The 27,853-nt window shown below is 38.4% G+C and overlaps 2 protein-coding genes across 24 annotated transcripts in view; both read right to left on the bottom strand.

The window, feature by feature from the left end:
- The window catches only part of UNKL (unk like zinc finger), a 151,480-nt gene extending 124,447 nt beyond the window's left edge, over positions 1-27,033 (bottom strand). For 9 of the 23 annotated variants that reach the window (XR_008913542.1, XR_008913543.1, XM_056805663.1 and 6 more), the window contains exons 1-2: positions 17,704-17,845; positions 16,340-16,549 (exon numbers count right to left, since the gene is read on the bottom strand). Coding sequence is in view for 19 of the 23 variants with exons in the window: in XM_056805663.1 (XP_056661641.1) it covers positions 16,340-16,549; positions 17,704-17,786 (293 nt within the window). In the remaining 4 variants the exon portion in view is untranslated. Of the gene's footprint in view, positions 1-16,339; positions 16,550-17,073; positions 17,606-17,703; positions 17,846-23,290; positions 24,046-26,847 lie in introns of those variants that run through there. The other 14 variants (XM_056805671.1, XM_056805674.1, XM_056805677.1 and 11 more) reach the window with 10 other exon arrangements.
- Positions 24,549-26,850, bottom strand: LOC107649628 (ubiquinol-cytochrome-c reductase complex assembly factor 4). The gene has a single exon (XM_016424170.2). It carries the CDS (start codon positions 26,743-26,745, stop codon positions 26,341-26,343), a length of 405 nt encoding a protein of 134 aa, XP_016279656.1. The 5' UTR covers positions 26,746-26,850; the 3' UTR covers positions 24,549-26,340.
- Positions 27,034-27,853: the final 820 nt, after the last annotated feature.

Raw genomic sequence — 27,853 nt, 5'->3', positions numbered from 1 at the left:
GGATGGTTTCCTTAAAGATAGAGGGGTCTGAGGACTGAGGGGTTGGTTGGAGAGTTTTGGCTCTGAGTGGTTGGAGAAGTGCTCTGAGAAGCTTGCTCTGAAGGAAGCTGGAGGTGGAGGCCTCTGAGACTGTTTCTCCATTTTGGTCACGTGAGTAATAGGGACTGATCTCCTTTCTTTGCCCCAGCTATCTAAGGGCTTGGGCCTTTTGGCCCAACCTAAACAGAAGGGGTATTTAAGCCCTATTCCCTTCTCTCCCCTTTCTCTCTCTCTCTCTCTCTCTCTCTCTCTCTCTCTCTCTCTCTCTCTCTCTAATTCCTTTCTCCCTCCTGTTTGTAATTAAACTCTATAAAAGATTGACGGCTGACTTGAGTTTTCATTTAGGAATTACATAGCTGAATTCCTTGGCAACCTTAAATTAATATATATCAGTCTTTTAAAGTGATTTCCTTGTTACAGTACCCAAAGAAATGACTACCATAATAAATATATAATAAATCTTTATATTACAAAATAACTTCCCCATTTATAAACTGACTATACTACAGGTAAAGCCATGTTTCAAACCTGGGATGCTAAAATGCATTTTTCTTATAAACAGCATAATAAAGCAGACAGAGTACCAAAGATCTGGATTCTAATATTAGCTCTCTCTCTTTTAAACTTAAGTTACCTAGGGTATTTAATTTCTTCAAATGTCCTACCTATTTTATAAGAAAATGGTAAAGAGAATGTGATAACATATGAAAGCATAAGCCATAACATACAAATATACCTATAATATATACCCTATAAAACACACACATATAAAATTATAGCTTACAAATATAAAGTGTTGTAATTAAACACAGAAAGCACACAAATTTTATTATCCTTAACTCTATGGCACATAATATCAGTATCCTCCACAGAGCCAAAAAAAAGTATCTTGAACAAGCTACAGTCCATTGAATATCTGTTTAATGTATGATGTAATACAATAAATAGAACATTTGTCAATAATTCTAAAAGTTCATTAGAATTAGAATCATCATTAGTGAGGGGTTTTTCTCCTCTTTCATAATATTATGAATAAAGTTTCTTTCAAATGTTTTTTTAAAACCATTATTTATACGTACATATTGTTATAACCCTTCCTTAATGTCAGGGGAAAAAAAAATAAAAATCTAAGCCCTAGAAATCAATTTTTTTTTAATTTAAGGAAAGGGAAAAGGAGACAAGAAAAAGATTCAACATAAAAAGTTTTATATTTTAATTTCCCCCAATGTAATATATAGTTAAGATTTAAATGGCTGGGAGTTTTTAGTTAATATTTTTCTAATTTTCTTAATTTTGCAAACCAATGAAACAAAACACATGTAAATTTTTTTTTAAGACCATTCAAAACTAAAAAGGTTTCCATAGTCTACTGGAAGGAAAATCCTTTAAAACATCAACTAAACATTCTAATCACAAAAGAGGTATTTCCCACAGTAAATAACTTGTCAGGCAGCCAACTAGCTAACTACAGTAGTCTGAAGCAGTCACAAATACATGTGATCAATAAGAACCAATGATTGCCCAGGCTGAGAAAAGGGGTGTATGCCTTTTCAGAACAAAGGACATTTTAAATGGGTGAGAGACAGCCAATTAAGTGTCTGGAGAGTTCATTTCTACAGTAAGATTTACTATAATAGAAAAAGAAACAGAAATTCTTAATAGGAGACTTCCTATTTAAGAGCCAGCATCAATGAACATACTGTGCAGACCCAGCATGGCTTAAAGAGGTGTGAGCATTCCTGTTGCTGCTGAGCAGTAATGAATAGCATAAGTCATGCTATTGCCCAACACAAATACACTGTGTATTCAAAGCAGTGCAACTACAGGATTATTCTACTTCTATAACTTGCAGAGGAAACCAATTTATAGCTTTTTTAAATAAGAAAAAATTATCCATTATACATGCCCAAAAGGTGTTTACAAACAAGTAACTCAAATCAAATCAAGACACTTTGCCCTAATTTTGGAGATTGACAATTAACGAATTAAGATGTTTAACTAGATGTCTTTATCTGCCCTTCCTACCAAAAACATGCCAGATTTATTTTAGTGACCTAGGTAGATAACCTCAAACACTGTCTTCACAATATGGCTCTTAGATAGATCCATTTCTTCACTCTCTCAGCCACTGCCCTGGAATGTGGTTCTCATAGCTTCGAACTTGAAATATTTCATCAGCTGACTGGTCTCCCTGGTTCAAATCTCTCCCCACTACAATTCAATTTTTACTCAACAGCTGCCAGAGTACTCTTCCTAAAACATATCTGGCCATGACACCCTCTACTCAAATTCTAGTGGCTAGCTCCCTGTTACTACCCCTAGTACCAAAAATAAAATAATCTGTCTGACTTTTAAGTCTTTCAAAAACTTTTTTTTATATACTTCTTTACTTCCAATCCACCTATTCTATGATCCAACAATACTGAAAGGTCTTTCTTTTATTCAGTCCAGCTTCTTACTCCATAACTTTTCACTGACTATCCATATACCTAGTCTGCTCTCTCTCCACCACTGTCTTTTGGTTTCCCTGGACACCTTCAAAGCTAGCTTAAAATTAAAATTAGTTCAGAAGAGCAAGAGAGGGGCAACTAGGTGGCTCAGTGGATAGAGTCAGGCGGTCCTAGTTTCAAATCTGACCTCAGATACTTCCTAGCTATGTGACCCTGAGCAAGTCACTTAACTGCAACTGCGTAGCTCTTACCACTCCTCTGTCTTAGAATCCCAGTTTTTCCATTTCCTCTCTGATCCTTGCACTTAAAAAAAAACCAACAAAACCATACCTTCTGTCAGAATTGACAAAATTGGGACACTAATGCACTGCTTGTAGAGTTGTAAACTGGTCCAACCCTTCTGAAGAGCAACTGGTCTACAAAATTGTGCAAACCCTTTGATCCAGAAATCTCTCTAGTAGGTCTGTATCTATCCCAAAGATATTTTTTTTAATGGAAAAAGGACCTACTTGTAGAAAAATATTTATAGCAGCTTTTGTGGTGGCAAAAAAAAGGAAATGTAGGGGATATCCATCAAACAGAGAATGGCTGAACAAGTTATGATATATGATTGTAATAGAATATTGCTATGCTATAAGAAATCAGGAGCAGGAAGATTTCAGAAAAACCTGGAAAGGTACACAGTAACTAAAACAAAATAGTGAGGAGAACCAGGAGAACACTGGAAACAATAACAGCAATATCATATGATTACCAACTATGAATGGCTTAGCTATTCTCAGCAATAAAATGATCCAAAACAATTCCAAAGGACTAATGATGAAAAATGCTATCCACACCCAGAGAAAGAACTGATGGAATCTGAATGTACATCAAAGCATACTATTTTTCACTTTATTTTCTTTGTGTTTTTTTTAATATAAAAGTCTACTTCTACAACATGACCAATATAGAAATATATGTTGCATGATCACACATGTACAACCTGAATCAAATGGTTTACCATCTTAAAGAATTAGGAACTCAAAATTTTAGGAAAAAATAATAAAAACTGTTATTACAATTAATTAGAAAAAATTAATTATTATATGAATGGGGGGAAAAAAGAGTACAGGTTATCTTTCAAAGATTCTACCATCACGATTTCGGAAAAAGCTGGAAAGATCTGTGGGAACTGATGCAGAGTGAAATAAACAGAACTGGGAAAACATTGTACAAAGTAACAACAATATTGGACAATGATTATCTGTGAAAAACTGGCTACTCTCAGTGATACAATGATCTGGGACAATCCTAAAAGACTTATGACAGGGAATGCTATCCACCTCCAGAGAAAGAACTGTTGGAGTCATCTTTCACATCAGTGTATTTATGATTTTATTTTGTTTTTTTGGTTATTTAAGAGTTTGCTCTTAAAATAATGACAAATATGGAATTGGCATGACAAAAAAAAATGAAAGAAAAAAAAGATTCTACCATCACCACCACCACCTCTCACTAGATTTTCTCTGGATTGCTTCCAGAGTCAGCTCTTTCCAGGAGACAGTCAAACTGAAATTCACAAACATTACAAATCAGGGAATGATTGACTTTGTTTAACTGTCTAAACTTAAGAAAATGATGATAAAAAAGAAAAAAATGATGGATAAAATGTTAATAATAAAGATTATACTTTTAAGTGTGCAATGTTTAGATTTTTCTTTCAAGGGTCAACTGTTAAACATTTGCCAGCATATTGCTGTTATCTCTCATTTATAATGTATATATCTTAGATGTACATAGATGCCTGCAAGTTATTTTCTCCACTAGAATGTGAGCTCCTTGAGAGCAAGTGTTTTTTGCCTTTCTTGTAGCCTCAGTGCTTACAGAGAGCCTGGCACAAAACACACATTTTATTGCTGCTTCTTGTTGTTATTCCCTAGGAATGTAATACTTTCCCAACATTTTAATAGTTTAAATTTCACACCAACAAGCTTAATAATCTAGCACTAAACTCTGGTATTTGATTATCCGGAACACACTATTAACTAGCACTTAATATTCATAGATTAATAATCACTAATCCTAATGGGTCTTCTTAATTGAACATTTATGTTCAATCTAGCCACTGTTAACTGTTTCCTATTTTAGCCTAATTATTTAAATATTGGTGATCCACATTTGAAAACTCCCTTAATCAGAATATTTAATTAATGAAAACACCCACCGCAACAGTCAGAGCACAGACAACAATAAATGTAATACACAAACTTAATGAAAAGTAAACAAGTGAACTTTCAAACCTGAGACTGCCTCATGAGTTTCATTTTCATCTTGGAAAAGAGACAAGTAGAAACAAAAGAGATTTTCTTTTAAAACTGAAAAAAGGTCACAAAGAACAAATTGCCTCCTTTAAAATAGTCACTTTCAAAGGAACAGAGGTTTATATAGCATACAAGTATTTTTTAAATCACATAACACCAAATATTACACATTCAAAGGAACAAGTCTTTTAGATTTAAATTAAAAACTCCAGGTACTTATTTCCATAATTTATTAATATCACTTGAAATAGAGAAAGCAGATAGGCATAGATTTAAAGTCTTTTTTTTTTTCTATTCTAAGTCTGACCACGTGTAGCTCATCCCGCACAAAACTAACTTGAAATTGCCACGCCATTTAGGATATCAATGCCTCTAAACCACTTTTTATAATCATAGTTTGTTCTCTCAAACTGCTATGTTTAAATTTGGTCTGCCATTTAAAGTTAAGAAAAATAAATGGGTTGAGCCTTACCAGAGGATTTTAAAGAAATTCTTGGTAATGCCAACAACCCTGTGAGAGAGGTAATACAATATATATATATATATTTTAAGATGCAAAAATCCAAGCTCAGAGATGTTAAATTACAAAGTACAATGAAGTCACACATTCCCAATTCAAAGTTCTGTTTTCTCTACTATATCACACCATTGTACATAGAGAAAATTATGTCTTGGTTATAGTCATTTCTCACAAGATCAAACTTAAGGTTTTTTAAATGTATACAAAAATTCCCATTGGAGGGCAGTCAAAGTGAAGATAAGCCAAAAATCACATATAGCATTTGGTCCTAGAATGTAATCTAGAAACAAAGTCCTAAGAATATTAGAGGATGGGGGAAAGGAAGGAGAAACACCTATGAGCTAAGTAATAACCATGTAAGAATGAATCCATGTGAGATATACAAATGATCTTTTATATTCTACTATATACAAGATACTCTAAGTATTAAGAATACAAAGATAGAGGCCCTACATCAAAAAACTTATAGTTTAGGAGGGTAAGAAAGTGGAAAGAAGGCATAGATAAGTACACTACAAGATAAAATTAAAGTATAACACAAGGTACATTTAAGTACTGTATAATACAAGGTACAACTTGATGAGGCAAAAGGAAAATCCAGATAAAATGGTTCTAAGGAAAACCAGAAGTGGAAAACACTGGGACAAGGAAGAATTCAGAAGAGAAGATACTTCTAAGAATGAGGAACAAAGGGAAAAAAGGGAGGAAGTTATAATAAGAACAAGGTAAACACAGAAATTGTTTAGAAGAATTCAAGCGTGGTACTTTTGACCATTTTAATTTCACCAAGAGCACAAAAAAACTAAAGAAGAAAAAAGTATAAAGAGTATGAACCAAAGAGAAAGATTTAGAATAAAATTAATGAAAAGAACAAGGTTTTAAAAAATAATATTTTTAGAAAAAGGCAGAGAAAAATGAGAGAAAAACTTGTAAAGAGAAGAAGTTGAAGGGGGAAAGGTTTTTTTTTTTTAACTATGTAATAAAGGGGGGAAATAGGGGAACAATTAAATAATTAAAGAGAATAAGAAAGGATTCAATAAGTAAAACTACAAAACTAGGGAAGGAGTTGACAAACAGAAGGGAAAGAGGCAGTGTTGAGGGTAAGGGGGGAAAAAAAGCATGTGGGAATAGGGTTGCCTTAAAGTAGATTAAGCAAAAATAACTGTAGTGAAAAAGTACTTATCTTAAAGAAAAGAATTTTTTAAAATCCCAATTCAGAAAAAAAGTAGTGTTAGAGATAGAAATGTAAAGAAAATGTTAATCTAATTCTCATAATTTAAATATGAATGGATTAAACAATCCAATAAAATGAGTGGCCGATTGCATGAGAACACAAACTGCTTACAAAAAACATCTAAAAAGCAAAGACATATGGAAGAGTTTCAGGTTTTTTTACAATAATATTCTTCTGGCGATATCCTGTGACTAACAAGGTCTAGAAAACTAAATATCCTGAAGAACTGAAGTTGAAGGTGGACTAAAAGGCAATCAAGTGAGGTTTGGTGGGCATGAGCCAGCTGTTGAATTAAAGTAATGCATTAAAAGTGAGGGATTTGCACAAGAAATATTATAAAGGATTATAAAGGAGGCTATCAGAGAAACATGAGTGGAAAAGAGGAAGAGTTAGTCACTAATTGAGTAAAAGGGATAAATGGTAGAAAGCCCAACCATTCCACTAGTATTCCAAAATGTAAAAAAAAAAAAAGTGACCCTAGCACATTATGTGGTCTTCCTCTGACAAATTCATGGGAGGACACATATAAGTGTTGCAAAAGACGGAAAGGTATAGATAGCTTTTGATCGGCATTGTTAAGTCATAGATGCATTGGAGTAGTAGGAAGCCAAATTGGAACCAAATTGTGAAGGGCTTTAAATATCAGGTTAGATAGTTTGTATTTTATCTTACAGGTGATAAGAGCTATTGGAGGTTTTTGAGAAGAGTAGTATTGTTATACAACATACAGATTATTCCCAATGACTTTATCAGTACATTCAAATTTATCATAAAGATAAACTCTAATATATAAATAAAAATACATATATATGTATATATTAAGATATGGGTTTCCACACTTCCCTTGACTCAAGAAAGAAAAACAGTTGTAATCATAAAAGGACAAAAGAAAGGATAATGGCTGATGTGTACACACATACAAAAGATCATGTGTCCTGACTATTTGTTTAAATAGATACAAGTTCACAGACAGAAAAAGTCTAACAAAAAGTTAAGAGTTTTACTTGATCCTCCTACATTTCTAAGCACCTTTCTTCAATCTAGTCACCAGCTTTAAGTTTGAGTCATGGTTTTTGATCACTTTCCCTTTAGGTCACCACTGTAACTATATGAATGGAATAGAGATGAGCACATTTATTACTGTAGGGAAGTGTTTATGTAAATAGGTCAGTGTCTCTGCTTTTCTTCTCTAAATGCTTATGGAGTTATCCTGTACCTCATCCTAATATCTAATACAACCAAGCTCCACAAAAGTCACAACCAAAAATGTGGCACAATGGAAAGAATATCATATGAAGTGGAGTCAAAAAACCTGCTTTACTGCTGTATGAGCTATATGATATTAAACAATTAAGAAGATGCATAATGGGCTTTGCAAATCTTAACACAAGCTATAAATGTAAACTTTTTAAAAATTATTACTTTATCAGTATGGAACCACATTTCTATAAAATAAGTTAGATGGACTAAGTTACTTCCAATTCTAAAAAACTGAATGATTTTACTATTACTGCACTTTCACACACTGCAATACCAAAGCAGAATAGCAAAAATTAAATACTATTCTGAGATGCCAAGTGTGAAGATTAAAATTAACTCTCCCCTGATTATAACAATGAAAATACTTAACTCTCCCCTGATTGTGAAGATTAAATTGTAACCCCTGCCTATTTTTAGAACATGGTACTTAAAGTTGTGTAGATCTGCCTATTTTTAGATTTTAATCACCCAAAGTGTAATCACCCTACTTAAAAGTTAAGTATGAAGATCTCCTCACTTTAGATTTAATCACCAAAGGTGTAAACACCTCATATTTCACACATTAAGTGGGAGGTCCATGACCCACACATGAAATAGTGGGTGACAAATCAGAATCAAATGACTGCCCAGGGGGGCAGTCCTAAAACAAAGCATCAATTGTGATTGGTAGATAAAATTAGGGGAAGACACAGGAAGTGAAAAGAAGCATCTTTAGAAGAAGCTGTTATTTCCTGTGAAAAGGGAATTCTTCACGCTTTCGAGTTGAGGCTGATGAAGAGGCTGCTGACTGGATGTGAGACCCTGTTTTTGTGGTGAGGCTATTCTAAATCTCTTCCTTTGAACTGACATATGGTGAGTGAAAAGCTGATTCTTAACTGCTGGGTTTTTCTGAAAAATATTATCCTCTAGAGAGACCTACTCTTGAGAGACACTTTTGCGGTCCTCCCTCCCCTTTGCCCAGGCTGGCTGAAACTAATTCTCCCTGCCCAGAGGGACCAGATGTAAATTACTTCATGTTCAGGCTAGATATCTTCCTTTATCCTCTCTCTGATTTCTTGCTTCAATCTTTCTACATTTTGTAAATAAACTGTAAATAAAATCTCTTTGGAATTAATCAAATTCCTGGCAACCACAGTCTTAAACGATCAAGTCCAACCCTTTAAAAATTAGCCACTTTTCCCCCTTACACAAGCAATGCATATTAATAGATATCATCTTTTAAAAATATTAAAGCCATAATAAAATATCTATCCTTATCTGTAAATCTTTTAAAATAATTTTGAGAAAAGGTATAATTATATAAGGATTAGGGTTTTTTACAACTTAGAAATCTGGTCCAAGAACATATCTAGATTTCGCAATTATAATTTTACTTTTTTGCCACTAACTAAAGGGTAGCCTTGAAAAAATATGCAACTCTCTAGTGTTTTTAGGATGGAGGTAGGAGAGAGAGAAGGAATTTCCTCTCTCAATGTAATAAGCATTAATTACTAAGTACTCTGAAATCCCTGGGTGAAAGATGGCAAAGAAATTTAAAACTATCAAAACAAGCAACTTCCTACTCTAATTAAAAATTACAAACATTTAAATTCTTTAATAAGAACCAGAATGTCGACTTGGGTTCTTACTAAGTGAAGATTTATACATATCAAATCAACAATGAAAAAAAAATAGAGTAAACCCACAGATTACTGAGTTAAGTTATGCAATATTTAAAATATAATTTTGTCATTAAGACACTTTTATGAAACAAATTTATAAGCCAATAATATTTTCCAAAGGACAAAATTCACCTGACAATATTTATCACAGAGAAGAGTGCATAACATTAAACAAAGCTACTTTTTTTAATAATCAGCATTAATTTACCATGGAATGTTGTTATTAATTTGCAACTGGGTAAAATATTTTTTAAATGCCTGTAAATTTATTTCATCAGATCTGATCAGCATGATTTAATGGAAAGAATGGTGGTCTAACCTCTATGTCAATAAATCCATGGGAGCCTCAGCTTTCTCATCTGTAAAATGGGGACAATAATACATGTACTATCTAAAAGCTACCACTAACAAAGATGCCATGGGGAAAATACTTTGTATTACTTAATAAATTGCAATTATAGAAATTTACTGTGTAAATGCTTACTATATGAATTCTTTCATTTGAGTTTGGCTTCAGGGAGGTGCTTTCTCCATTTTATTACTTAAAACTACCTATGCAATTAAAGTGCAAGGCCAAAAAAAAAATACTTAGGGGGCAGCTGAGTAGCTCAGTGGAGTGAGAGCCAGGCCTAGAGACAGGAGGTCCTAGGTTCAAATCTGGCTTCAGACACTTCCCAGCTGTGTGACCCTGGGCAAGTCACTTAACCCCCATTGTCTAGCCCTTACCACTCTTCAGCCTTGAAACCAATCACAGTATTAATTCCAAGACTAAAGGTAAGGGTTTAAAAAAAAATACTTAAAAAGCATTAAGAATTACACTGTGACACTTCTAAATAAACATTTTTGGCCTCATCTGAAAAAAACTGAAACAAAGCATTAAATGACTTGACCAAGGACACAGAAGAAATGGAGAAGAATTAAAACACAGATTTCAATTAAGCATTTGCCTACCCTATAATATATTTGGGCAATACATCCAAGGAATAATCAATGGAATAACAGACTTTTAAAATAAGCTTTCAAAGTAATGTTACCTTTTTAAAATTATTTTTTCCAAAAGACAACTTTTATGTTTACAAAAATGTTACTCTCTCCCCCAAGGCTCAGGTAAAAACAAGTCAAATGTCCAGAAACCACTAAAAAAACTTCAAATATGTATCTCTTTAGAATTTGCAAGTATCCGACTGTTCCCTAGGCAAAATTTTTTTCTAACTAGAGCATCTCTACTATTCTTATCAACCAAAGGTAAACATAAAAATTTACTTAAAAAAAAAAAATTCTTACCTTCTGTCTTAGCATCAATACTAAGTATTGGTCGGATGGCTGAAGAGTGATAAGGGCTAGGCAATGGGGGTCAAGTGACTTGCCCAGGGTCACACAGCTGGGAAGTGTCTGAGGCCAGATTTGAACCCAGGACTTCCTGACCTGGTTCTCTATCCACTAAGCTACCTTCACTGCCCCATAACTCACATTTACATAGTTTCTGATCCAATAAGATCTCATCCAATTTAAATTCCATACTTAACAAATTATCAAATACAGCAATGTGGAATAGAATCATTTCTCCCCAGAGTATTATTCCTTAAAAATAACAGCACCTCAATTCTTAAATGGAAGATACTATCCCTTCCAATATTCTCAGACACAGCTTGAAAAATAAACCGTATACTGTGAAAATCTATATATGTTGGGTCTACTTACAATGACTAATTTCTAATTTTTTTGTATGTCACTGACATGCATTTATAAATACATGGTTTTTTTCTAGCACTAGGAAACTTGTAAAAATAAAATTAAAATTCTAATTACTTAAAACTGCAAAAATGCCACATACATGTTTGCCAATAATGATTGCTTTACTTATTAACTTTAAAACAGTTCAAACAGCATCAAAATATAAAAAGCACAGAAAGTAATTGAACCTGCATTAAAATAAACAGAAATCAATTTTTTTTTAAAAGTCTGTATCTTATCTTGGATGAATAGTCTTAAACTTCACTATTGCTGAGTTGCAGCTAACAAGTTATGACAGTTTAGAAAATCTCAAATCAAAAGTGGTGGTTCAAAAGCCAACTGAGCCCTATCTGCATCATCCAGAACTCATGTTATTCTTATTAATAATTTCAATTCCTCTTAAATACTTTCTTTTCTTACCCTTGTGGAAACCTGGTTTCCTCTAGAAGACTAAATCCCTACTCATCCTTTCCAATTCTGGGTGCATCTTCTCTTTGATTACCTGACAGAGTAAGTTGGCAAACTTCAATGTTACTTCTAGATCCTCCTTCTGCCACTATCATGCAGCAAATTCTCTTTTGAGATTGAATCATAAATTAAGAGTAGGAAATAAATGACCTTTTGAGGTCATCTAGTCTAACTCCTTTCATTTTACAAATAAGAAATTGAATTTAAGTGAGGTTCAGTGACTTTTAAGTCATACAAATGGCAGATGAAACTTTCACACCAAAGCCAATAATAATCTTTCTTTCTTTTTAAAAAACCCTTACTTTCTGTCTGAGAATTACCGCTTAAGATTCCAAGGTGGAAAAGCAGTAAGGGCTAGGCAACAGGGTCAAGGGACTTGCCCAACATCACACAGTAAGGAAGTGTCTGATGCCAGATTTGAATGCCTGTTCTCCCGAATCCAAGTCTATCATTCTATCCTCTGTGCTACCTAATTGCCCCACAAACTAATACTCTTTCCACTGCATCACAATGCCACAAAATGCAGATTTCCATCTGCCTATATCACTTCATCCAGATTCTTATTTGAGATCTATCAAACTTGAGGTCACTCTTCCGTCTTTCTTAAAGAATTCAGTACTTGGCTCTTCTTTTCCATACAAACCCATGCTTTCAAATATCAATTTCTTAGCTCATCAACCACAACTTCCCATGGCCTACCTCCCTTGAGGTACCAGAACTTAAAATCTCAGCATGAGTAACACTTTCATATATTCCAAAATTTACTTCTCTAATAATGCTTAATCCATTCTCATTTCTACTCTTTAATCTTGATCCTATTTATGATTAACCAGTTCAACAACATTGTTCTCTGCCTTTACTCCTTGCCTCCTTGCCTTCATTCACAACCTGTCAAATCCTCAACTTTGGATCACTCCCTCCAATTCTTTCTCACAATACTACCCAGACTGGGTCCACTATAAAGTCAATTTCTCTCATCTCAATTGGGCATTCAGTGTTATATAGCCATCCTTTCATTTATCCAAAATTGGCCTCCTCCCTCTCCTTTTCTTTCTACCTCTCCATTCTTCCCTCTCCCTTCAGCAATGTGAAGTACTCAAGCAGTCAATCCATCCCCTACTCTCTCTCAAATGTCCCTAACAAGCTATTTTAATCAAAGCCATCTATCATGAACTTTCTCATTTCCTTATTCAACCCTCAAAATCTTTCTACATGTTCACCTAAACTATCCTTTTTTACCGATTTCTGAAAGTGACCCTTCTAGTCAAGACCAAACCTTCACTTGTACCTTCAATTTATTCCTCCAAACAAAAAGAACTTGCCCTATTCATATACTCTCTCACACATCTTCAACCTTTCTCCAATTACTAGGTCCATCCCCAATGCTTACTATCATAGATTAAATTTCAATGGATCATTATTCCATTTCTCACCTCCTTATCATTAGTGTCCCCCATGTCCTGTCCTAGAGAACTCTTTTCCCTCCAGTTTCTTTCTGGTGATCTCATTTGTTTCCTTGGGTTCAAAAAGCTCTACCTAAATGACTATCAAATCAATGACTAGAAAAAAGGTACTGAATCTGTGACTTCATTAGTATAGAGAGAACCCTGAATGATGAAACTCCCTCTGCCAATTCATGACAGTACCTTCTCTGCAAAGAGTCTCTGAGAGTAACTTAGTGCACTGGGAGGTTAGAGCCACACACCCACTATGAATAAGTAGCAAAACTTAAAACCTAAGTCTTAGAAGTTACTCTTCCCCACTTACAATCCAGGAAGGACTGACTGGTCTTATTGTTCCTTACAGAAAGACATTCCAACTCCCAATTTCAAGCCATTTCATTGGTTGTCCCCCATGCCTGGAATGTTCTCCCTTCTCACTTCTGCTTCCTTTCACCATAAAAGTCTATGTGACCCATTAATTGTCCCTGCTCTCTTCTTTAAATTGCCTTCTACGATATTTATCCGTGTACCTGTCATATCCACACAGTGAAATGTAAACTCCTTATGAGCAGGTATGTTTTCTTTCTCGAATCTGTCCTCTGACACTTACTAGTTATGACTCTGGGCAAGTCACTAGGATCAAATGAGATATTTGGCAAGGCCTTCGCAGAGTGCCTGGCACATAGTATGTGCTATATACTCATTCTCTTGCTTCTGACTGAGAAATCCAAGGGGGGAAAAAAAACACAGAATCCCACCATAAAGAGGTACTATGGTGACACAAACATTTACAAGTAAAGCCTTAAAGAAAAATATAGCTTAGGAGCAAACTGAATTAAGATTCCTGGAACACGTGAAGCAAGGCTTAAAAAAATGATTTAAAAAACCAAATGAGAGGAGTCAGTTAGTGGATTGAAAGCCAGATCTAGAGACAAGGGGTCCTGGGCTCAAATCTGACCCCAGAGAGACCCCCAGCTATATGACCCTGGGCAAGTTACTTAACCGCCATTGCCTAGCCCTTACCACTCTTCTGCCTTGAAACCAATATTTAGTATTGACCCTAAGACAGAAAGTAAGAGTTTAAAAAAACTAAAACTAACAAATGAGCACACTAGAGGAAAAAATGGAAAATGAAATGAGAAACACCAAAACCTCAGTCTCAGCTGAACTGGTAAAAGAAAGATAGAATTTAACATATAAATTTGAAGTACAAAAAAAATTTCCCTCAAGAGGAAAATAAGAAGGAAAGGGGAGAATTAGAGAGAGAAGAGATAAAGGGAAGGTTTAGTCCTAAGCAAAACAAAACCTCACCTCAAAGGATCGATTTCAAAAAGGGGCTTAAAAGAAAAGAGGGAGAAAATTATAAGAACCTGTTATTAGGCTCTGGGAAAGGGAAAGAGAAAGGCAGAGGAATGGAAAACACATCACACCAAAACTAGAGTACTAGTGCTGAGTATACTCCTTTTTCTCATCATTTATCATATCTTCTTCATAAAGAAAAAGCAAGAATCAAAGAAAAGGAAAAGCATAAAAGAACAGAATGAAGGGACCACAATTAAAAATTCTAACTGTGAATGTGAATGGGATTAAGTCACCCATAAAAAAGAAGACAGCAAAATGGATTGAAAATTAGAATCCAGCAATATGTTGTTTATAAAAAACACAATTAAAAGAGAAAAATGCAGAGTTAAAATAAAGGGATGAATCAAAATAAATTATGCTTCAGCTAACAGTTAAAAAAAAAGCAGGGGTAGCAATCATAATCTCAGGCAAAGCAACAATAAAAAAAGATCCAATTTTTAAAAAGAAAAAGAAAACAACCTTTTGCTAAAAAGTATCATAGAAATTAATTAATATCAGTTCTAAACATTCACCAAATGGTACAGCATTTAAATACATAAGAAAAAGTTAGATGAGTTACAAAGAGAAAAAGACAAGAAAATTATAAAGGTGGAATATCTCAATTTATCCCTCTCAGATCTAGATACATGTAACCAAAAAAGAAATGAAGAACCAAAATAGAATTTTTTAAAAACTCATACCTTCTGTCTTAGAATCAATATCTAAGTTTTCGTTCCAGAGCAGAAGAAAAGTAAGGGCTAAGCAATGGGGTGTAAGTGACTTGCCCAGGGTCACCTACATAGCTAGGAAGTGTCTGAGGCCAAATTTGAACCTAGGACCTTCTATATGTAGGTCTAGCTCTTAATCCACTGAGCTACTCAGCTGCCCCAACCAAAATAGAATTTAAGAAAAGTTAAGAGATGACAGACCTCTAAAGATTACTGAATGGAAACAGAAAGGTATTCTTAGCTATGCATGCCACTTTTACAAAAACTGACCAAGTATTAAGGCATAAAAGCCTCAAAAACAAATGTAGAAAATAAAAAATGTCAAATGTATTTTGACAGACTACCATAAAATAAAAATTACATTAAATAAAGGGCTACAGAAGAACTTTTTAAATTTCAAAAGCATATATAGGATTTTCAATACCACATTAACTCAAGATTTTTTTAGTAATCAGTCCCTGAAAAAAAACTTTCCCTGCATAAAGCAAAGGGGTATATACCTCAAACCTTTACAAACTGCACATATTGGAAAGCATACCAAAGGTGTTCATTAAGTGTCAAAACAATACAGGAAGGAATTGTGAGCTGGTTCAATACAAAGTTATATTTTTTCATAAAATTATCTCTTTTCATTTCACTCTTTGAAAGTCTATGACACTAATGGCCATTTCCACTTTAGTTCAGTTACTTTTTGCAGTAAACTTTTTGTGGAGGCAGTTTCCAGTTTTGTTTTCTATTTTAAAATTCATGCCAATTTGTAATTCACTACTTTATGAGGCTTTTGAGAAGGCAACTTGAATTTCATTACTACAGGTACAGAAAAGAAATCCAATTCTTTTAAACTGCTAAAAGTTTTAAAGTCTGCCATCAAAATAAACTGAGCTATTATATCAACTACACAAGCAGCTTGATAAATGACAAGAGGGAGTTCTTGGTGTACTCTTTAAAACTTAAAGAATGCAGAATCTTCCATCTGCTAGATAAATACTTTCTGGTAAGTCATTAATTGTAATTTAAAATCTTTTTAAGTTTCTTCCTTCACCTTCCAACATGATGACTAAGAATGGTCTTTGTCCAGATAAGTTGCAAACTATAATTAAAATCACTCTGATAATCATCATAACTTACTAAAAGTACAAAAAGAAAGTTATACACTTACTCATCACCATCCGGGCAAATTCCTGTAGTCTCATCATATTTTGTACAATATACATCAGGACTATAATTAAAAGTTCCATCACGCCTTCGGATGGGTCTACGGCGACGCTGATTTAGGAAATGCCAATGAAAACAGGTAAATGGTCTGTGTTGTGTACACTTGTGCTGCAAAAACAGGGGGCACTGTTCTGTCCTAAATTCCTTTAGATACCTAAAAAGATAAATGGTATTACAAGTCGTTTCAGCTTGAGGGAAGTACTGAACATTTGATGCAGTGTTTGCTTAATAAACTTAAAGTTTCCATTGTCACTCTAAACTGTGCGTACAACAATGTAACTTTTTAAGGCCAAGCAACTTAATGTTAATTGCTTAATGGCTTTTTTTTAATGACCATCGCAAAACTTAGAAAGGGAATCTATGCAAAATGGACCTATGAGCCATCTATCTTCAATTATACTGCAACAGTGGGAGAGGGCAAGAGAGTCCCCCAGGCACAGGTCTGCATTAAATGCAGCAAGAAAAAAAAAAAGCACACCCCTCCATCCATCCACACCCGATCCTTCCGAATATACAGAATCCAACTACCAAGCTAGCTGCTGAACTGTCCCGAAGGCAGATTTTGCAAAATTTTGCTTAACACCAATGTTGCTTCAGCACTTTTAAATGAAGAAGGGGAAGAGGGGTGTGTGAGAGGGGTGTGTGTGAAGATAAAGATTGGTATTTTAGGCCTGTTACCTGGGGCTCCCAACAGGGGATGGGGACGGGGTCATGGAAATAGTAAGGTGGCAGCCACGAGAGGAAAAGCGGGCAGGCGGTGCAGAAGGGAGAATCTTGGAGCCCTGGGACGCAGGGAGTAGACTGGCTGGACGGCACGGGCCCAGGTGGGCTAAGGAAAGCCCGGGAGGCCGCGTAAGGGCCACTAGGCAGGAAGTTGAGGGTATCCGGCGGGGAGTGAGGCGGGATGGGCCGGGCCCAAAGCCCAGGCGTCCAGCGGGCAGAGAGGCCTGGGGGAGGGGCGGACTGGGAGGCGACTCCGCGGGCGGGGGGAGGGCGGGGAGGACGGAGGCGGCAGCGGCGGCGGCGACCGCTCGGAGGCCACAGGAGCGCTCCAGCCGCCCCGCCCCGCCGCGCCGCCTCCGGCTCAGAGCCCAACAGCCCCGGGGCCCGCAAGGCCGAGACGCGAAGAGGACCGGGAGCTGGGAGTGGGGGGCGGGGAAAAGGGTGGGAAGCCGCGGGCGCGCGGGCCAAAGCGCTCGGCGGCGGGGGCGGGGGCGCGCGAGGCCGCTTCCCGCCTGCCGAGGCGGAGGCGGCGGCGGCTACGGTGGCGACAGCCCCGGGCGGTAGGGGGCGGCACGGGACACTGACCTGTAATGAGTCGGTTTCTCCGTCTGGGGGGGGGATCCGCTCAGCGCCACCGCCGCCGCCGCCGCTTTCGAAACCGACGGCATTTTCAGTCAAAACAATGCAGCGCGCATGCGCCGGCCGGACCCGCCCCCGCCCCCTCCGGATCTCCCCCCACCTCCCCTACCCCACTGCCTTTGCCAAGCCCACCAGGTCCCCCACCCCCTCCCGCCCACCCACGCGCCCGCTCGAGAGAGTGGACCCCGCCCCCGTCCTGGAGGGCTCGCCGGCTCCCTCCCGCGCAGGAGGCCACGCCCCTGCCCGGAGCGGCCACACCCAGTGGTCACACCCACTACCTTGAGGCCCCCCACGTCGCCCAGCCCAACTGCCCGCAGTGGCCACGCCCCCTACGTGAGTGACACCGCCCAAAGGCCTGAGGCTGAGATCGGAGGCCACGCCCCCATCTCAACCCCCCGCAGGCCACAACCCCGGTGGCCGAAACCTGAATCCGTGGCTGCAGGCCAGAGGCCCCTCCAGAGTAGGCATCTCGACCGGGTAGCCCCTCTACACTTATGCCAGGACGCCACAGATCACAGGTTCAGGGAACCTCCTCTCCCCCAGCTCCGCCTTCAAACCCCTCACCAGGGAGCGCGAGGGAAGGACAGCAGAAGCTGACAGACCAGACCCATCAGTAAGAAGCTGAAGGCCTGGTGGATCCCTGGTCTAAGACACAGGCATAAGCAATAACCACGACCAGATCACCCATAGTCAATACCTTACCTTCTCCCACATCCTCTTTGCCTCATCCCCTCAAGTCAGTCAAAGAGCATTTATTAAGTACTTCAAAGCTGGTTATGATGAGAAAGCTAAAGCACTGATAAGTGCCACCTATGTATTATCCACTGGGCTAAGTATTCTTTTACATGCAAACTGCCCCCATCTATTCCCCAGCCTACAGCATAATCTTCCCATCACAGACACACGTTAATATAGCCTTGACTATGGGCTAACTATAGGGCTAAGCACTTCTACAAATACAACCTCATTTGACCCTTGGTCACCCTTCCAGAGGGGTACTGTTTATTCTCATTTTCAATTGAGGAAAACAGGTTGTACCTTGGCCAGAATCACCTAGCATGTATCAATGATAACACCATCAGCTAGCTAGCTGCCTCTTAAATATCTAGTGTTCTCTAATACTCTGGGAAGTTATTTAAAAGAACATTGAAAAAGCATTGATTATAGTATGTTAGTGTATTATAGAGTATATTATATACTATGCACAAGGCACTGAAGTAGGTAGTAGAGTCACAAAGACAAATGAAAGAGTCTAGGCCCTCAGGAAGTATGCATTCTTGTAAGAAATGCAGCTTCAGTAAGCAGAAAAGGAACTATAATTTAAACTGGTGAGAACACTAAACTAGCTGGAACAAGAAAGTCCTCCACAGAGATTCTCTCCCAGAACGGAGCCTTAAAAGAAGCTAAGAATTCTAAGTAGTTGATGTAAGCAGGATATATTTTCCAGGCAGGGGAGAAAGGAGATGAAATGTGACTTTGGAGAATAGCAAAAAGGCCAATTTAGCCAAAATAAAGAGCATCTGAAATGAAATATGAAACAAACTGGGGAAGGTAAACAACAGCCATCCTGGGAAAAGTTTCAGATTCCAAGCAGAGAAGTCTATTTTACTATGAGACAATAAGGAACCAGTGAAAATTCTGGAGCAGGGGGACTACACTGGTCAATTCCATGTATTAAGTAAATAATTTTGGCAGCTACATAGACTAAGGGTTACAGAACTAAGAGACTGTTAAAGACATCAAGGTGATAAGGGCCCAAATGAATAGCCATGAGGAATATATATGATATATCTTACAGAGGAAGAATTGACAATATATATCAAATGGCTAGCTATGAAACCAAGAATCAAGCATATTAATGAGATGTCAAACCTGGGATGTTAAGAATAAAATGGGAAAGTTTAGAGGGAGGAGATAACAGAGGAATGTAGGGAATGGGTTGTTTTAAACATGATTTTAAGATGAAGAACATCCCAAATGATTTTCAGCAAACAATAAGTACTGTGGGACTATAGTTCACAAGAGATTTGGGTTAAATATACAGACTTGGGGATCATTTGAATAAAGTTAAGATTAATCCCATGGGAGCTGATGAGATGACCAAGCTAGAGAATACAGAAAGATGCCCAGACCTTCTGGGAAAGCCAAGGTTAAAAGTTAGGAAGTAGATCTTGAAATCAGAAGACCTCGGTTCAAATCCTGTTTTGTAATCCATGATGGCTCTAAGTAGATCCTTCTTCTCTAAGTTTATACTTCTAGGAAAGGAGCAGATAGAGTAGTACAGTATCTTGAAAGCTGAATAAGGAGAGGAGCAAGAGCTGGCAGAAATGGGAAGTCAAGAAGGATGAGGGATGAAAAAAAGAACAATAGATTTAGAAATTAAAAGAGTATTAGAGCCGATGGTAGTGGTACACACCTGTAATTCAAGCTACCATGGAGGCTGAGGCTCGTGGAGCTCTCCTAAGCTCAGGAGAGGGCTAAGTCCATTGGGTGTCCAGACTATCTGGTATCAATATGATGAACCTCCTAGGAACAGTAGGGAGCCATCAGATTGCTGAAGGAGTGAAAATAGAACAGCCTCTGCATTTTCAGCTTGGGCTGAGATAGGGAGACTGAAATGAAGTAGTAGAGACTGGGGATAATGAAAAAGTCTTGAGTACATTAGAAGGAGCTCACAATGGATAGCCTTTATTTACTCAGAAAAGAAGGTAGAGGCAGCTAGGTAGCTCAGCCTAGAAAGAGGTCCCAAGTTCAAATATGACCTCAGACACTTCCTAGCTATGTGACCCTGGACAAATCATTTAACCCCATTGCCTTGCCCTTACCCTTCTTCTGCCTTGTAACAAATACATAGTATTGATTCTAAGGTAGAAGGTGAGGGTTTAAAAGAAAAGGAGACAAAGTCTTCTCTACTTTGGAGGGAAAGTTGAATGGGGAGGTATCATGGGCCTTTCAAGACAAAAGCCATGGGAACAATGCCAGACAAAGTCCCAGATCTCCCAGTAATTCCCAATCAGTTCCTCTCCAGATGAGTGGCACTCAGCCAATCTTCATTTTAGTTGCCTTGAGATCAGGAGCTAAAGCTGAAAGATATCCTGTTTAGCCAATGTTCAACAAATTATTGGAAGCTCCAGAGTCATTTTTATCCTATCATAGAGAAACTTCAAGGGGGCTCCCCATTGCTTACAAAGGATAAACCTCAAACTGCTTACCTCAGTATTCAAAGCACTCCAGACTGGCCTCAACCTACCCTTTCAGTTTTACCTCCCATTCCTTGACCCATGTCTCCCCAGTGATCCTGATAGTCATACCCTCTAATTTTATGAGTTAAGGAGCAAAGGAAAAAGTAATGGTTCTGGAATCAGAGAACCTGGGTCCAAATCCCATCTCAGACACTTACTACCTGTGTAACCTTAGGCAAGTTATTTAAATTCCATGGGTTTTAGTTTGATCTATAAAATGAGTGGGTGTAAGAGAGATAACCTCTTCAGGCCCTTCCAACTCTAAATCTTGAGTGGAAGGGATGCTGGCCTTGGAAAGGAGATGAGAGTCCAGGTCCTGTCTCTGACACATTAGACCAGGGATGGCTAGTTAATTCCCTTCACTAAGCCTCATTTCCCTCACTTGTAAAATGGCAATCAAACCCATTGGAATTTAAATTCCAATACCAACCCCTCCAACATAGTACTTCATCCTCTACCTCTCTCACATTCCCCCAAAGTCTGTCCCCATCAAACAAAGCAAATAATAGTTCTTTCATATATGCATGAAGTGCCCCTGTCCTTATCACTCATACACCCAGGGTCCACAATTTTCAAGCACATAAAGTATCCTTGTGCTGCCCACTCCCTAGCCATCAGCCATCTTCTCTAACATACACAATTCCTTATTATGTCTGACCTTATATAGAACTCCTAACTCACAGTTAGAGCCCCAGCTCCAACCCTCAGACAGGTATGGGGTTTCTAAGAACCATTCAGTCCTTTTGTGAGATGCTGCTGCAAGAGACTGGGAAGCAGACAGGGCTAGATTTTATAGGCAGGTGTGCTTGCACATATGGAGTTTTATTTGTTCTTGTATGCCTAAAACAGTGCCTAGCACACAGCAGGTGTGTAATAATTACATTTTGATTGATTGGCCATACTATAGGGAGATTGTAGCAAATTGTCGGTTGCCATGGGACCTGTCTTGGTGTGACCAGCAGGAGGTAGTTCAAACACTTGCACTTCTGAACTATTTTCTCCCAATACTTCTGAAGGGGATCTCTGAGAATTCCAAACCTTTTTTCCCCTAGTTCTACTTCCTTCCTATGCTCTAGGAAGTGAGGGTAGTTAAGGGAAGAATGAGATTTATTGAGCTAAGAGGCTTCTTTACATTTATTGTTATTCATATATCTTAGATAAATCTACTCCTGGTCATATCCTATATCTAAATGGAACCCCAAGTCAGCTGCTCTGCCTACAAATGGGGAAAAGCTGAAGGAGGTGGTTGGGTCAGTCATCTAAGAGCTTAAATATAGGCAAGAAACCTATGGTGAGCACTGAATGTAGCCCATGGGAGAGCTTGCACATGCCTGAATGTACTGTCAGAGCCATTTGACTGGAGGGAAGCAACACCTGGCATCCAAAGCACATACTACATTCCCTAGTTGGTCAATTATTTCATTAACAATCTGCTTCCTCATAGGTTGCCAAAAACAGAGGAATGCTCCAAGTGTAGTATCAGAGGTGGGTCTCAAAAAAGCCATCTGTGGCCTATTCATGAACATGTGGCACATCCTCTCATATCAGAATGACCATTCACCTCAAAAAACTTAATACCCTCTCCTGTATTCCATCCTCTTGCTCTCACAGTGCCCCAGACATCTTCACATAAACAATGCTCCAACCTTACCCATACACAGTACCCTACCTTCTCTAACAAATATGGTAAAGAGGTCTGTTCATGGAATCCATGGTCCTACAATGCCTATTGAAAGATGCATACTTCACTTTGGGAAACATTCTTGGGATTACTTACCAAAAGGCTGTGAGTACACAACATGACAGTATCATCCATCAAGCACCTTGATTGGGTCAGGATAGTCTTAACAGAAGAAGTTTTTAAGACTATCAGTCTAGGGGGCAGCTAGGTTACTCAATAGACTGAGACCCAGAGAAGGGAGGTCATGGGTTCAAAATCAGCCTCAAGACACTTCCTAGGTGTGTGACTCTAGGCAAGTCACTTAACCTCCACTGCCATTCTTCTGCCTTGGAACCAACACACAATATTGATTCTTAAGATGAAAGGTAAGGCTTAAAAAATGAAAAAAAGATAAGGCTATCAAATCTCAAGGGGATGGCAAAAGCCAAGTGCCAGCCAACTCATAGCAGGGATAGATAACAGATAAGAAATGGCAGCTAAATATCTGAAAATATTCTTAAGACACTAAATTGTATATGCTCTCTGACCCAGAAATACCACTATCAGACACAGTCCCAAAGACAAAAAGGACCCATATACCTGTGAAATCCTAGTTACATGGGCTCCTTACCTGAATAGTGCTGCTATGGAGAAAAGGAACTCAGACACTGTCTCAGATCTCACTAGTTGGACATTTGTTGGAACCTGGATTTCTGGGATTTTGATTTAGAGGCTTCTAGGAAAGAGAAGCCAGAAACTGAAATAAGCAGCCATTACTGTTACCCACTATTCAAAAAGCAGCAAAGGTCATCTCTTGCTTCTCTTCTACCACACAAGCTTTGGTTGCAGTCAATGGAAATTAAAAGCTCTGTACCAACCTCCTACTCTGTCCCCCATGGTGCATGCATGATGAGACTGTAGAATGGCCAAAAGGTATTTTGCCATTTCCCCTCACTTCCCTCTCAAAAAGAGAGTAGCTCAGAGTAGCTCTATGCATTAAGTTGGGTAGTGATTTCTTCTCCCTTTGGAAGATAGCTGAAATAAGAAGCTGATTTAACCTTGGCAGCTGGCAAGATGAGCCACTGGCCTCTTATAATTCTAATGAACTGTTGTTCCCCATCAATTGGTCAGTTTTATTATTACTATTATTTTTATTTCCCCCACTTCACATGAAAGAAAAATTTAGATGGCAGCTAAATCCTTGTCTAGTATAATTCACGCTGGCATAGGTAGATTTAGGTTTGAGGGACAGGTGATATACATCCCTACTGCAGTGAGTCTGAAAGCATGAGACAGACTCAAATTCCATTTGGAATTCCCAAATGCAATGGAGGCACATGGAAATCTTACCCCAAGGCAAGCAGGAGTTTCCATAAACAGGAAAACCTATAAGCAGAGAGAATAATTACATACATGTGTTTGTGTGTATATGTATATATACATGCATTTACATATCTATATGCTATACATAGGTAAACCATCTAGTTTTAGGTATTTAATAAAAAACTAAACAGGAGATCTCACAAAAAATATTGCCATTCTTATTCATCCTAGGATGGGTTGTTTTGTTTGGTCTTTAGCAATATCATGTAGGTGATATCTGCTCCAACAATGTGGTCCTAAGAGAGATCAAGTTTAAATATTGCTAGCCTAGGAATGTTCCTATTAGAGATAAGAAATCCTGAGTCCTAAATCTAGAAGCTGTACTTTGTATTTGAGATAAATTAGGCAACTCCTCTGTACCTCAATTTCTTTAGCTTCCAAACTGAATTAACAGAACCCCTTCCATCACCAGGCTAGTATAGATATGTACACAGATGAGACAGGAAGAACTTTAAGCTCTTCAAAATTAGCACTATAGAAAGTCAAGGTAATATTAGAACAAAGGGTAATGAAACTTACTGTTCCTTTATTTTTTATGCTGGCATCTTTACTATATGTATATAATTTGCCTTTGGATGATATCTTTATGTACTAGAGGTGGCTGATGATATAGTAGAGAGAGCAATGGACCCAGAGTTGATTCGTTCGGAGTTCAAATCAGCCTCAGACACTCACTAGCTATGTGACCCTGGACAAAACACAATCCAGCTGCCTCGTTTCCTCCTCTGTAAAATAGGGATGATAATAGTTCCTCCCTTCTATGGTTGAAAGGAGGCTAAAATGAGATATGTGTAAAGTGCACTTTGGAAACTTTAAAGGGCTATATAAATACTAGTTATTATTTGCAGTAGATGCACAGGGAAGAATAAACCTTTTAAGTACATTAAAATTGAATGTTCCTTTTGAACATTAATTTTTAATCCAGAATCAAGTACAACTACTTCAGCTATGTTTTCCCCAGTAAGAAACAACTTGGAATAAACTGATTCAGAGGAAGCTGATAGTCTAGTCTAGTAAATAGAACACCTGAGCCTAGAGTTAGGAAGAATGGAGTTCAGACCCAACTTAGGACACTTAATAAGCTGTGGCTTTGGATGAGTCTCTTAACCACTGTTTTCTTAAGTTTCCTCGCCTGTAAAAATGGGAATACTAGCGCAGGTTATTGTATGAAATGAGTAGTATTTGTAAGAAGTGCTTAGCATAGTGCCTGACACTAATAGGCACCATATAAATGGGTATTTGTTCCCATTTCCCCCATTCATCTGCCAGGTTCCTGACAATAACACTTCATCTCTAAGATGGAGCTAACACCCACACTACTTAACACTACTTCACAGGGTACCTTTGCAGATTAAATAGGGTCAAGAACCTTATTACACTTTGCAAACTTCAAAACACTGTCAGATATTTATAATAACTACCTAACCAGAGACTTATAAACTTTCTCTCTAGGTATGGTTTGCAATAAAAGGCCCTCAGATCACTTCCAACCCTCAAATTCTATGTTTCTTTGAAACTTCTTAGATATACTTGCCTGGCATATAGTTAGAGCTTAATATGTACTTATGTTTGATCCATCACTGCTTTACCAAAATTAAGAGTTAGCAGAACCTTTACTGTACATTTAATGAATTTCACAATTAAGAACTGAATTAAATTTCTTCCCTAAGAAGATACAGGAAACTCATCAGTGCAGTTGAAATGAACTTAAACATCTTTGTTTTCTTAAGAGGGTGCACATAAAAACATCACCCAAAGGCAAATTACTTTATTTCAATGCTACAGAAGTAACATTTATTTTTACATTGTTTTGTTCATGCAAATGAATGCAACTCTGCACTGTACTTTGTGCCCCTAAGCTTTCCAAACACCTGTTTAATTGCTAGAATAATACCAACATTTCTAAAGGGCCTAAGAAACCCTTTCAAAAGGTTAATTGGGAAACTTAGGTGAGTCAAACTGCAATTTCTTTCTTCGGCTGATGGTCTGGTGCTGTCACTGATTCTGCATTCTAATACACTTCTGTTTCTGGCAGCATTGAGCATGTCTCACTAGGCTGAAATTCCAGGATTAAGACTAAACACAGCTGATAACCCGAAAAGAAAAACAAAGAGGTTAAAAAATTTAGGTCAGTATTTGCTTCCTCGAGTGGCTGAAAGAGTTGATGGGGATTTGATAATTCCCTTACTCCAATCCCTTCATTTTACAAAAGAGAAAATCGAGGCCTAAATGGGGAAGTGGCTTGCCAAAAGTCAAACAGGAATTCAGTGCCAGAGGTAGTCCCTGGAACGCCTTTAATTAAGTCCTAATCCCCAGACCAGCCGGGCTTCCAGGCTGCTTAGAATCCACATCTGCTTCTGGCGACACCCCTTCCAAGCTCTCAGTCAGCCACCGATCGAGGTCCGTCTCCTTCCTCAAGAAGCACCAAGAGATCAGCACCATAAGAGAGAAGCTCAAGGGTACGACCTTCCACCAGGGTCGACGACGATCGCTGCCCAGGGAGTGCTCCACAGTCCAGCGGCGAGGATTCGCCTTGCTGGAGGAAAAGAGGATGGGTCTATCTAGCTCGTCCTCTTCCGCCACTCCATTCTTGCCCCGGGCTCCGACTGGAGGGGGCAAGCCCCGCGGGGCCCAAGGCACGAGGCTCAGCGTCCGGCGACCCCTGAGAAAGAGACCAGTGAGCCATCCCGGCGCCACCCGCATAGTTCCCTTCCTTCCCTGTCTTTTCCTAGCTCTGGTCCAAGGTCCCAGGACCGGTGGAGCAGATGCACCTGGCAGAGACCCTGCACACTAGCGAGGACTCACCCCGCTGCTCGACTCCATAGAGAACAGATCATTCCGATTGCCCCTCCTCACACAAGGCACGGCGCATCCGTGACGTCACTTCCGACGCGGAGATTACGTCACATCCCTTTCTTTCGTATTTACGTTCATTATCTCCAACGATCAAGTCCCCGCCTTCAACACACCTCCGGAAGCAAAGTCTAGGAACTTGGAGGGGCTCGCTCTAAGCGGAAATAGCGTCAGGACGGGGCGCGGAAGCGTCATGGAAGGTCGTAAAACGTGGGAATGATGGGAAATGAAGTTTTGTTTTTCCTCTCTTCTCACTAAGGCCTCAAAGTCCAGTCTTGGGAAAAGTAGAGAAAATGACTCAGGACGGAAGACACAGTCAGCCGACATGTCGCTCTCTCAGTATCCCAGCAGAAGCCACTTCATCGTCACTACCACCATTGCAGATTTCACTTTATATTATGTTTAGGGCCAGTGACTTAATCCCTAGTTTACAAATAGGGAAACTGAGGCCTGGAGAAAGGAAGGACAGACTTCAGGGTCGCATAAAAATCATTCTGTAAAGGGGACTTAAAGGTTGTTGGTTTTTTAAATTTTATCATGAGCTTATCCACAAACAAATAAAATACAAGAAACAGGAAAAAATAAAAAGGTATACTGATCTTTAAGAACTAAGTATCTTGGCTTCTCAGAATGAAGGACTGATCCTAAAAAAACTAATTTGGGGACAGCTAAGTAGCCATAGGGAATACTGTCTAGGCTTGGAGTCCAGAGGAATTTGAGTTCAGATTTGGGCTAATTGCCTACCCCTTGGCCATCTTCTATCTTAGAACTAAGACTGAAAGTAAGGGTTTAAAAAAGAAAAGAAAACGTGAGTCTGAATGCTATCTCATACATTTACCAGATGGGTCATTTAACTTCCTTAGCTTTATTTTCCCCATCTATAAAATGGAGATCAGAATAGCACCTACATTATAGGATGTACTTTGCAAACCTTAAAATGCACTGCAAATATTAGCTA

Source organism: Monodelphis domestica, chromosome 7, assembly GCF_027887165.1.
Source record: "Monodelphis domestica isolate mMonDom1 chromosome 7, mMonDom1.pri, whole genome shotgun sequence".
NCBI classification, from domain to species: Eukaryota; Metazoa; Chordata; class Mammalia; order Didelphimorphia; family Didelphidae; genus Monodelphis; species Monodelphis domestica.
The sequence above is the reverse complement of the archived record's forward strand: the minus strand, read 5'-3'. Positions and strand labels throughout refer to the sequence as shown.

Bases quoted from the DNA above. Each gene is read 5' to 3' on its own strand.
- LOC107649628 (XM_016424170.2), bottom strand. From the start codon at position 26,745: ATGCGGGTGGCGCCGGGATGGCTCACTGGTCTCTTTCTCAGGGGTCGC.